The sequence below is a fragment of the Cavia porcellus genome, unplaced genomic scaffold, assembly GCF_034190915.1.
Source record: "Cavia porcellus strain 051 isolate PalLab524CR breed Dunkin Hartley unplaced genomic scaffold, mCavPor4.1 scaffold_16, whole genome shotgun sequence".
Lineage (NCBI taxonomy): Eukaryota > Metazoa > Chordata > Mammalia > Rodentia > Caviidae > Cavia > Cavia porcellus.
The window spans coordinates 16,300,767-16,313,734 of NW_026947499.1; the positions used below are offsets into that span (position 1 = coordinate 16,300,767).

Here is a 12,968-nt window from a genome sequence, read left to right on the forward strand (position 1 = left end):
CACACACACACACACACACACAGACACCTTTTAAACAAGGTAAATCATAAGCAATGAATGTGCCTGGCCATCTATAAAAGTAACTGCACTCTAAGAAATGCCCAGAGGTGTTAGCTGATGGAGAAAGGGCTATCATCCAAGTTGAGTCACAATGAAAAGGTACCTGTTTAAAACGCAATCAGCAGCTTTGTGTCCTTCCAGGAAGAGGGCACCCTGACCAGCAGGCATGAATGTGCCCATCCATTTGGCAGGTACAGTATATTTCTATGAGAAATGTATGTGCTCAATTGACACTAGCCATTAAAACTCATTCAGTTTTCTAGTCTTAAGAATCCAGGGCCACCAGGTGGCCTTCTAAGAACAGGGTGTTCTAGGGAGACTTCCCTAAAGTGGGTGTGTATGTGTGTGTGTGAAGAGTTGACACCCAAAGTGTCACAGTCCACTCTATGGTAGGATAGTGAGTTGGTATTTTATACAACTCTTGTTAGGATTAGATTATAAGTTCCTATAAGAATGGTCAGCTACAGCAAAATGGTCCAAAAGTCTCACATTTAGACTTCCGGAAAGAACTGTGATCTAAATCCAGTTACAGACTTCCCAGTTCTACCTCCTGAGAAAACCCTCCAGCTAAATAGACTATATTCTCAGAAAGAGAAGGGAAGCTTGGTCCTTTTTACATAAAGAATCTCTCATTCAGAAGACTTTCCCATCCAGATTGTACCAGAGGTATAAAAGACTTAAAGCAGAATTACCAGCCTTAAATAATATAGTAACACAAACGAAGTTAATCAAAATCAAAAAACAGAGATATCAGAGAAAGACTAATATTATACATGACTATTATTATTACTTAAATGGTTATTAAAAACTAACGTAGAAGACCCAGATAAACAGATTGTCCAAAACCAAAATTTGAAACACAAGGATGATTGTTTCAAGGTTAAACAGATAAATAAAGGAGCAATTTTTTTCAAGACACTAAAGAAAGCACAGATATGGTACAGAGACCGTATACTGATGCCAGTGAAACAGTCTGTGTAAGCCAATTTTTCTGCCCAGTAACTATCTCTGTGGGTCACTTGTTTCCTCTTGAAATCTCTACATGTGAGCAAAGATCCTCCGTGCCACACTCATCTGAGCAGAGACCACACTCATGCCAGCAGAAATGGCTTACCCTGAGGTGCTGTTCACAGACCTACCGTGAGAGCCTGAATCTCCTCCTCCGCTTCCGCAGTGGTCTCCTCCAGCTCTGTCTTCGCCTGCCGAAGCTGGCTCTCCAGGGCAGCCCGGGCAGCCTGCAGGGCAGTCAGCTGGGACTCACGTTCTTGCAGAGACAACTGCAGCTCTGTGAGCTGGCGCTTCAGCTCCAGTTTCTGCTCCTCATGCTCCAGACTGACCTGGAGAAAGACAGAAATGCTCCGTTGACCTTAAAGGAAGACAAACTGAAGATGTGGCCTGCTGTTCAACTTGCAGCTTAAACCTGGTCTCAGAAATAATTTCCCAGCCCTCAAAGTTGGGGTTGGGGGGCAACAGACATGATGGGTCTGACTTCCACGCACCTCAAAGATCAACAGGAGTGAGAACACACAGGAGGATGTATAGTCTGCCTTCCAGATCCTTGCATTCTACACCTATGGTTTCCAACAGCCATTGTTTGAAAACATTCAGAGACAAACAAGTGTATTTGTACTGGACATCTCTAAACATGTATGGCTTTTTTTTCTTGTCATTACTCCCTGAACGAGATAGTATAACTATTTATACAGCATTTGCATTGCATTAGGTAGTCTAGAAATGATTTAATGTATACAAGAAGGATTTAGAGTTTATGTAAGTTATGTGACAGTTTTATGCAAATGAGACTTCATTTTATATAAGGAACTTGAGCATCTGGATTGGTTGGTTTGGTGTATTAGTGTTGTTTGCAATCCTGGAGATTGAATCCATAGCCTTGTGTGCTCTACCACTAAGTTACATCCTTGGCTTGCTGGCTGGCCCTTCCTTCCTTCTTTCCTTCCTTCCTTCCTTCTTTCCTTTCTTCCTCCCTTCCTTCCATTTGTGAGAGTTGCTCCAGCTAACCCCAAACTTGCAATTCTCTTGCCTCAGCCACCTGAGTAGCTGGAATTATAGGTACACAGCACCATACCTGGCTTACACTGCAGATTTTGCTATCACTAAGGGATCCTAGAACCACTCTCCCCTGTGGATATGAGACTATATATACTAACCATCCTTTACAAAGATCCGAACGAGTGGACAGCTCTCAAAAGAAAAACCACACAGCAAAAATTTAAAAATGATAACTATTCTTATTAGAAAAGCAGTCAAATGGGTAAAAATAACATCATATTAGTAACAGAAACACCTTTACAGTTAGGATGCGAATGGACAACAGGCTGAATTATTTTTAAATAGTCATGCTCTGATTTATTCCTATTAGATACCCCACATTAAGGTCACATGTTGAGCTAATAATTCCTCCCTCTGTCCATCCACCCATTATCTACTCAATGTTTCATTCATTAATTTATAAAAAGCTTACACTGCAATTTCTACATTAAAAGGGTTATGGAGATGAAAGATGGTCTCAACCTTCATGAAATCAACCATTTCCATACACTGCAGTTAAATTCAATGGCCAGGACACGCAGGGAGGTTTTGAGAACACAGCAGAGAGGCAGAGAAGGTAATAGTGAATCTGTTAAATTCTCCAAACAAATCTAAAGGAGTCAAGCAGATAAGAAGGGAAAAAAATCCCAGACAGAAGCAAGACATCCAAAAGTCTACCTAAGAGCAAGACCATGGCACATCTACTAACCTAACAAATGCTGACCAACTTGTCCTTGGGACCAAGGCCAAGAAAATAAGAGATGTTCATTGCACTTGAAGCGCTCACTGTCTAAGGAGACAGCCAAGAGGAACCCAGAGTGATGAGCTTAGCACAGTAAGCTGCAGCGATACAAATGGGGCGTGCAGGGAAAAAGACTCCCCAGAAAAGTCACAACCAAGTCTCAAGGAGAAGGAAGAATTGCAAAAGACTTAACCCACAGGAGCTGGTGATAAACTAAAGGTGGGAACGAAGAACAGAGGAGAGTTAAAGGTGTATCCAGCATTTCTGGGCAGACACATTACACATAAGAGGAGGCCACTGGTCACAACATGAAAGAGGAGAGCAAGAGCTAGTTTGAGAAGGAAGACAAGGAATTGAGTCTTAACATGTTGAATTGAGCTTGATGGAAGACATCGAAGTAAAGATGACTAATGACTTTTGCCACAGTGAGTCAGAAACTCAAGGGAAAAGTCAGGGTTACAACTTACATCCGGAAGTCCTCAATAAAGCAGAGATAGCGAAACCAAGACTGCGAGGCCTCTCTAATAATGATGATAAAGACGACAGGGATGCTAAGGATGATGTGAAAGATCGCAAAACACGGGCCCTGCATGCATTCATTTCACCCTCACGAAACCCCAGGAAAGGAAGTCCTGCTATTACCTTCACCTTACAGACCAGCAGGCTGTAGCAGTGAGATATTAGCCAACTGAGCAAATGTCACATAATTTAAAAAAAGGCAGGTGTGGCATTTGAACCCAAGAAGTCTGACTCAAATTCATACTTAGAAATGTTATACTTTACTGCCTGTCTTATTAAAATGCCAGGAGTCAAAACAGGCTAGGATTCTACAGCAAGCCTGAAAATTCCCAATCCTCCCCAGCAAAACCAGAAACAGGTGACAGTGAGTAACTAAAAGGTCACAGATACAGATGCTGGGCAACGAAAGAAAAACTCAGGGGCCCTGCACCCTGGAAACCGCACACACGTTGCTGAAGAAGAGGTACCATTACACAAAAGGTAGGGGAGGGAGCTAAGCATGGTGACGCATGCCTGTCATTCCAGCAGTCAGGAGGCTGAGGCAGGAGGATTGCCATGAGTTTGAGGCCAGCTTGGACTGCACAGTGAGTTCAAGGACAGTCTGAAGACTTTCAAAAGAAAGAAAGGAGAATGAATGAATGAATGAGAGGAGGGGAGGGGGAGACGGTAGAGGGAGAGGAGAGGAGAGCTCCCCCTCCTCAAAAAAAGTTAGCCATAGGCTAAGGGCCCTTTAAGGTAGGCCAAACTTGGAAGCTGAGGCCTCTGCCCTCAATCTCAATAGCAGCATGTGGCCAAGAAAAGACAGACCTGTCTTATTAAATTTAGAGCTAGACTCCGTAACTCCCAGGGAGACTAGAGCCCTGAGCCTCTCATGGAACATTTTAAGTTTCCCCCACCATCCTTGTGGGGCTAGTCACAGCGATTCATGAAAAAGGCAGCAAACTTCCTGGGAACATTTTAATTGCCCAGAGGAGCTGTAGGGCAGGCTGCTAAGACTCACATACGTGGAAAAGGAAGGCAAAAGATAGCAGTGTTCCAGGATAAAGAAACCCGTCTGGATTGTTTATACTCATACTCTGAAGGCTGCTTCTACCAGGAATAGTGAAGATATATCCTGGACAATAAAAGACCAGCAACTATGGCTTTCAGACAATCTCAAATTCCAGGGAGAACAAGAGTCACTAAGGGGTTTGTTAAAAATGCAAATTCCTTTCGCCCTTGCCAATTCCATCTTTAAAAGTTGAAGGTAAACACCTAGGACTCTGCATGTTAAAACACTCCAGGTGACCCTCAAGAAAGGGAATCACACTTCCCCATCTCCTGAGAAACATGAGATGATACCTTTTTTCTGTCCTCTGGAAAAGGACTTCATTTTGATATTCTCATACAAACTAAGACATGTCTAGACATGTTTATTCCTCAGGGTTTAGTCCTCAGACCTTTATGCTTAACAATATTTTCCTTAAGAAAGATCATTTGCTCTTTGAAGAATTCCATCACAAATATTTGAGCATCTACCATGCATGAGACACTGTCTTTATCCCTAGCACAAATGTGCAACTTCCAATAACCTGCTTCTACGTGGCCACCTATGCCTCGCTACTAGGCTGAAAGCCCCCTGAATCAGGAGCTCCTGTCATCACCATTCGGGCTAATAATTGGCACCCAGCACACATTTAACAAATACACAATCTTTGAATGCAGCTTCATGGCTTCAATCATCCTCAACATATATATAACCAAATTTGCTATATTTTCCTCTCAAAAACCTGGCTTTTCTTTCCGGCTTCTTTGTATCTATGAAGAGAATTCCTGTCTACACCTATACCACCCTGAATGCGCCTGATCTCATTGAGGAGAATTTCTTTCATCAAGTAAACCTAAGTTTTGCTTTTGCGCTTTACTCTTCCTCTGTCATCATGAGACCTCTGTCACTGACAAACCCCCACTGTCACTGAGCTACGTTACACCTAACAGTGCTGAGATCCATGGATGGACTACATCGTGTGGCCCTCATTAAAGTCTGGTAAAGGAAGAATCATTCTGCTTTCATTTAACAGATGCGCCAATTTATATGATCCCCACAAGACCCTAGGAAAGAGACACCTCTATCACTAACACATTACCGACAAGAAAACTGGAGCACAGAAACACTGAGCAGCCTGCAAAATTAATAGAGGTTATAAAACTAGTAAGAAGTGGAAACTGATTCTATCAAGATCCATGTGGCATATTCTGTGGTTCTTATTTGCCATGCCCAATGCCTCCTGCATATATACCGATTTATGCTTGAAAGAGGATTGGTTTGAGGCCTGTACCCTCCAACAGAACCTCTTGAGAGATCACTCCTCACTCTCACCTCCCTCAATCTTGTCTCTAGCTCCAGCAGTCGATTCTTGTCACTGTGATCTTGGTGGCTGATTTTCTCCAGCTGCTCTTCCAGCTTTCGGTTCTGGGCTTCCAATTTCCCAGCCTGGGTCTCCAGGTAAAATTTCTGTTGCCTGAGTTCTGAAATCATCTCTTCCTGGGCCTTCCTGGTAGGGGTGGTGGGAGGATCCAAACAAAATCACAGTAATGTCAGAGGTGAATATGTCTCCTTAGGAGGACAGGAAAAAATGGCATCAAATGTGTGCCCTCATTGAGTGAGCTGTGGCCATCCCAGGTTGGCTCCTTCCTGACCTGCTCTCATGGCTATGATTTGAATCTGATAGGAATATGAGAATCTCTCACCTCTGCGATTAAGCACAGAAAGCGGAGTTGCAAGAGATACTAACACTTCAGTTTTTTGGAGACCTTGTCATTTTTTTTTTGGAGAGTCTGTATAGGAGAACAGAAAGGGGGCTTCTAGCTACAAAAATGTCCCCATAGCTTCTTGACATTGGCTCTGGGGAAAAAGGTACAACGAAAACAAAGAGTGCTACTTCTTCTAGCTCCTTATAGGACTTCCTTACCTCATCATCCAACTGCTTATGAGGGTCAAAACTAGAGCAACTCGAAGACTGAAAAGCAGCCTTCCAATCTGGTTTATAGTAGGAGATGTTTTTTGAAAAACCTCTACAGAGAAAAATCTAAGTGGTGGGGAAGAAAAATCCTGGAGATTATAATTTTTCAGGCAAAAAGATTGTGATCAAAGTGCCCTGAATACAGACAGTCCTTGTGAAGTCCAGACATCCGCCCCAGGGCACGGCCTAACTACAGCAGAATGGATGGCCCACCTGGGTGTGCACAGGATCACCTCTTACTAATTACGGGAGGCAAAGTCTGGGGAAGGAGGATAGCAGCTCTCCAAAAGCAAGCTATAAATAGCCTCCTCACAGAGAGCAAAACAGTGGTGGTAATGTGATGTGTTTAAGAAAACCCAACTCAAGAGAACCCACTTAAGAGAGAGCAAGATTAAACAAGTCTGGGAGGGCTGGAGCAAGAATAAATCTGCTCCAGCCCTATCAGACTGAAGGAGAACAAAGTGAATGCACGTGAAAAGAAGACCAAAGTGTGATAACATACACAGAATCTGAACACTTACATATTCCTTTGAGTAAAGAGGCTGCTGTTTGCTGCAAGTTTATTGGCTTCGGAAAGTTCCACAATTCTCTGTTCCAGAGATCTGATCTTGGAATCCATGGCATTGATCATCTGAAACACAGGGGACTTTTGAAACCTCACACACGGACGGGTTATAGCAGAATGGGATTAATGGGCCAGATGAGTCAAGGCAAATGTCTCATCTGAAAGGCTAGTGGTTTGGCCAGAGGAACCAAGGAACTCAACTAGCTCAATCCTTGAAGATTACATTGTCACTCAAACAGCTGGTATTCCATTGTTTCTCCAATCAAAATTAAATGCTCCTCTTCCCACAAGGTGAGTGGTTTACATTAAAAGCACACAGAAGAAACTATTCCAGAATCTGACATCCTATAAATAGAGCCCCTTACAGTTCCCTGGCATCCGCATGTCACCTGGGCCTGCAGAAACCTCTAACTTGAAGTACAAGTTCATATTTATCACACATTTCATATTCCACAACTTTCTGACTCATAAGAACTGGGGGTGGAATAGGGTGCATTCTGGCTAAAAATATACTTTCCCAGGACCCTCCCTTAAGAGATTCTGATATGGGAAGTCTCAACAGGGTATGAGAGAATATAAACACACATAATACAGTCCCATTAAGAAAAAGCATCATAGGTGAATGCTACTAGCTGCAAATTCCTGAAACAATTGCCTAATTGGACTAGAAAGAAGAGAAATAGTCAATTTAGCATGAAAAATGCAGGAAATCAAAGCCATTGGGCATTTTAAAGGACCACATGGTGGGGAGTAGATCATCAGAGTCATTCAAGAAGAGAACAAAACTAGCCACCCGAGCCATCAGCTCCATGGCTTTGAGGACAATCAGTGGTTTCGGAGAAAGCTTCCTGTTTCCTACAAACTCCACAAGCTTACACAGAAGGAAGTCACTGGATAAAGTTAAGTCTTTACAAGTGTGCGGTTCTCAGCAAACTGCAAAAGTACTCCTTCAAAAATTGGCTTTTTGAGTGCTTCTACCTACCGCCTTCTGCTCGCTGAGAATCTTGCCCTTCTCATGGGCCTCCTCTTCGTGTCTCTGCATCAGGTTCTCCAGGCTCTCCTTGTCAGCCAAGTCCTTCTTTATCTGATTGTCCAACACCTACGGAAACAAGAAAAGTGAATTGTTCTGGGAAGCCATGCGGAGGGGAGAAGGAAGTGGGGGCCTCCCAAGCCAAGAACAAAAGAAGGCAAATACTGCAAGTCTGCTGACCAACCAAGATAAAAGATTCAGATTCCACCATCAAAGGGTTAGTAACAGTTGGCCTTTAAGAAGGCCTTTTAAAATCAGCAACCAAAAGACCAGAAAGATATATTCAAAATGAATTAAGACTCCAGAATGAGAGGGGAAAGAAGATCTTTCTCATAAGCTAGACCTCAAAAATGAAGTTCCTACAATTTGCAAATATTACCTGAGGACAGCTTTTTCTTAGCCAGTAAACCAGTGGTTTTCAGAACATTCCTTGATGTTAATTTGTATAAAATTAATTATTGGGGTACGCTTGGGGCTCGTGGGAGGGAGAAAGCTGAAGAGAAGAGAAAGTCTTTGTGACTGAGGCTGAGTTCAGAAATAGCCAGGCACACGAAGATGCTGTCCACCAATAACATAGGAGTCAGTCAATGAATGGAAAAGATAACATAAAAGAAAAGACCTCTTTCCTGTGATCCAGCTAGAAAAAAGAAAAATCAGGGGGAACAGAAACTTTTCCCAGGAGAATAGAAACCATGTGTTCTCAGCGCCGAGAACACCACTGTAAGTATCTATAATCCCCAAGAGGAAAAAGTAAAGTCAAACATTAATGGTGTCACCAACTACCAGCTTGATCTGAAGTTCTGTGAGGCACACAGTTCTACCAGTTGCCAAAACAAGCGAAAAGAAAGGAAGAAAGAAGACATTATAACACATCTGAGCCTTTTGGCTATGACCCTGTGTTTCTCATCACAGAGAATCAATTCTACTTTTGCAAATGATACTACTGCATAAAGAACAGGATATTGGGGATAAAGCTGCAAGAATTGGGGTCATGGACAGGACTGAAATCTGCCTTTCCCACAATGCCTATTGTGAAGAAGTCTTCATAGCTCATGGGGACATCATCCTTAAAAAGAGCCAGTCAGCAGGGAAGGGGCCGACATGATAAAGGGAAGAACAGTCTTCAAAGAAGGCTTTAAACTAGGACTGATAAAAAACACAGAATGGGAGTTGGCAGAAAAGAGCAAAAGGTGAAGAACAGGGTTGTGAGAGGAGGATAGAGCTCAATAGGATGCTAAGTGGCCTCCTCTCTTGGATGTCTGAGTGTGATTCTAAAATTATGAGCAAAAACAGGGTAGCATCAAGGGTATGATCATAATCATAACTAAAATGGATTTATGAAAGCTGGAACCGGAAACATAAAACAGAAAAAGTTAAAAAGAAACAGTTCTGTACAGATTCCAGTAGGGAAGATAGACATGAGATCCTTCCTTAACCTTCCCTGAGATCAATAAAACAAAGTTCTCTCTATCTAGAAGGTTAGTAGAGACCACACAATATCTTTATCAGGCATGTTACTTTTTTTTTAAAAATGATGTGAAAGGCATTTTCAGGGTAACTCTATTCAAAATAAGATCTCAACTTTGATCGGGATGGATACCAGTAAGATATACAGTGAACCAGAAGGCATAAGTCTGATTGAGGACCATCTCTCAGCTTTGATAGGTTTCAAATGGCAGAAGAATGAACAAGATGAACTGGGTAGGAGGGAGAGCAATGAGAGATCCCACCAAAGATGCTTAAATCAATGTAAGATAAAATATGGCTTTAACAGGAACATCGGTATGAATTTTATAAAGGGCTATTGTCACCATCCAAAGGTATCAGTGGACTACTATATACAGGCTCATCATTTTCATAAAATTAGTTTATTGCCAAGGTCAAAGTCTAGAAGCCAATAAAAATTCCAATCTAAAAAGAAAGATTGTATGTAAAATTTTAAAGGTACTAAAGTGGTGATGGGTACAGGAGAACAGTTTGAGGTCACTTCTGGATTACTGTCCTATATTTCTTTCAATGAAAAGTAACTGAATGTCATGCCAAAGTGGTGATGGTTGGCAATGCTGAGCAACCATGTGTTCGACTCCCCAAGTAAAGACCATTTGTCTCTGATGATGCCAATCAAATCATGAATGGATTATCACAAAAATCAACAACTCTTTCAAGATCTGTACTGGGAACAGGGAGAGATAACATTTGAGATATAACGACCAATGCCAGATTCTCAAGAAAGTAAGAATGAATCAAAGGCTTGGTGAGAATTAGAAAGTGCAAGTTGAGCCAGGTGTAGTGGCGCGCACCTGTAATCCCAGCACTCAGGAGGCTGAGACAAAAGGATCACCGTGAGTTTGAGACCAGCCTGCGCCATCCAGGGAGTTCAAACTAAGCTGGATTATACAGTGAGACCCTGTCTCAAAATTAAAGAAAATGCAATGTGATTTTAAAAGGAGAGTGATGGCTGCCATTGGTTTCTGATAACACAACATTTCCCCTGGGACCACTTAAAGGTTGTTAACAGAGTGAAAGATTTCAGACAAAATCTAACTGAAAGCAAAAGCTGGAAAAAGGATGATACAAAGCTGATTTTGATGTTTTGCTTTGTTTTGTTTTTGCAGTACTGGAGATTGAATCCTTGACCCTGACACTGAATGATATCACCAGACCTTCTTTTATTTTGAGACAGGTTCTTATTAAGTCACTAAGTTGCTTAGTTCAGGCTCAGTTTCACTATTTTCCTGCCTCAGTCTCCCAAAGTGCTAAAATAACAGGCCTGTATCACCATGCTCAGTTTCAAAAGCAGTTTTTAAACTAAGGCATTTATTAAACCAAATTGGAGCTTCAGTTTTGGTTTTGGGGGAGTGAGGGGTTGGTTTGGGTTTTGGCTTTTTTGAAGATCTTGCTACATAGTTCAGCCTGGCCTTAAACTCACTATGTAGCCCAGGCTGGCCTCAAAAACTCACAGCAATTCTCCTGCTTCTACTTCCCAAGTGCTAAGAATACAGGCATGTGCTGCAGTGCATGGCATGAGCTTCAGTTTTGATAACCTCAAAGGTCAAGAAGAAACACAAATCAAAACCCAGAGTTCCCACTAAGGAAAGCATATTTTCATCCAAGGGCTAAAAAAAAATACCCATTAATGATTTTCCAGGAAAAATGGACAATTCCCCAGGCACTAAATAAAACAGGGACCATGAAAAATAAGTGCCAGTAAGAATTAAAAGCATCATCTTACAGCAATATATGCACACCCACATTTATAGCGGCACAGTCTGTAATAGCTAAATCTTGGAAGTAGCCCAAGGGGTCATCAGTTGATGAGTGGATAAAAAAGATGTGCATTTTTTTGTGTTTTTGGTTTTGTTTTGTTTTTGGTGCCGAGGATCAAACTCATTACCACACGCTTGCAAGGGAGGCACTTATGCCTCCAAGCTAAATCCATGGCCCAAAGATGTGATTTTTTTAATACAATGGACTAATACTCTGCCATAAAGAAGGCTAATAAGCTTGAGACATTTCTAGCTAAATGGATGCACCTTGAAATAAACCAGATACATATGTTTAAAAACATTGTTTCTCCAATGTAAGAAATCAAAAATGTAAATAAAATGTAAAACTATATAGTAGAAATCGTCAAATAGGAAGAAAATGTTCAAACGGGAAGGGGAATGAGGGATGAGGAAGGGGGAAAGGAAGGAAGGGAAAAAATGAGAAAAGAAGAAAAAAATGGAAACAAATCTTTTGTGAATAAAGGGGAAAGTGGCTAAAGGAAGGTCAGGGAAATGGGGGGGAAAAAGTCAAGTTATATCATATTCAGGTACAAATTCCCTAGAATGTGTACCTAAAGTATACCAATAAACTTAATTTTTAAAAAATAAATGATAGAAACAGAGCAAAAAAAAAAAAAGACCTTCAAAATATATAACATCAAACAACAATGAATGGATAAAACAACTGATACAGTTCAAGAAATAAAAGACAGACTAGAAAATAAATTTATGGAATAAAAAATTACTGCTTTTGTGTTTTAAGAAAGGATCTCACTAAGTTGGGCCCAAGCTGGGCTTGAAATAGTGATCCTTCTAGCTCAGTCTCCTGAGTGCTAGGATTCATCTAGGATCATGTCTGGAATATTGTTTTAAATAACCTAGTAAATTTGAGGATGGACCAAATAAAATGTCTATGAATAAAAAATACTATTACTGAAATTGAAAACCCAATAGATGGATTTAACTGTAGACTAGAAAGAATTAAAAAACTGGAAAATAAGTCAAGAACTTACCCAGAATATGGCAGAAGGAGATGAAGAAATTAAAAATACATAAAATGATAAACTAGAGGTGATCTAACACATCGCAAATCAAATCCTCAAAGGGAAAGGAAGAGAAAATATTTGAGATATAAAGAGCACTAATTTCTTGGTATTGATTTAAAATAAAAGAGATACCAATCTATTCAAAATCCCATAAATTGCAAGCACAATAAATAAAAAGACATCCATATCTAGAAACCTCACAGTAAAGCTTCAGAAGAATTAAAAACAACATGAAAATTTAAAGAAACAGCCAAAGAGAAATATTGGAGTTTTCCAACATTTGACCGAGGTTGGACTGGCAAATGACTTCACAGTGGCAATACTAGAAGCCAAAAGTGAAGGAACAGTATCTTTAAACAGCAGTGCAAAAAGATACAGGCTTATCTAGAATTCTAGCCCCAGTCACCACCTCTTCAACAATGAGAGTGAAATAAACACCATTTCAGACAAACAGGACAGAGAACTTATCACTAGCAGATCTTCACTAAAGAAAGTTCTCAAGAACATACTTTAAACAAAAGGAAAAAGAAGCAAAAGTCTGAGATGCAGCAAGAAAATAAAAAACAAATGTGGTGAATGCGTGGCTAACTCTAAAGCATCGTGGACAGAATGACAGTAGGTTTGTTTTACAAATTAAAGGCAGAATTGTAGTGTATCATAACATCTTTTTCTTTTCTCTTCGTCTTTTT

At 40.9% G+C, this 12,968-nt stretch overlaps 1 protein-coding gene across 9 annotated transcripts in view; it reads right to left on the bottom strand.

Moving 5' to 3' along the window:
• Positions 1–12,968, bottom strand: part of Cit (citron rho-interacting serine/threonine kinase) — a 169,420-nt gene that overhangs the window by 58,247 nt on the left and 98,205 nt on the right. For all 9 annotated transcript variants that reach the window (XM_063225749.1, XM_063225744.1, XM_063225743.1 and 6 more), the window contains 4 exons: positions 7,920–8,036; positions 6,894–7,003; positions 5,730–5,904; positions 1,200–1,397 (listed from right to left, as the gene is read on the bottom strand). In XM_063225749.1, coding sequence (XP_063081819.1) covers positions 1,200–1,397; positions 5,730–5,904; positions 6,894–7,003; positions 7,920–8,036 — 600 coding nt within the window. The remainder of the gene's footprint in view (positions 1–1,199; positions 1,398–5,729; positions 5,905–6,893; positions 7,004–7,919; positions 8,037–12,968) is intronic.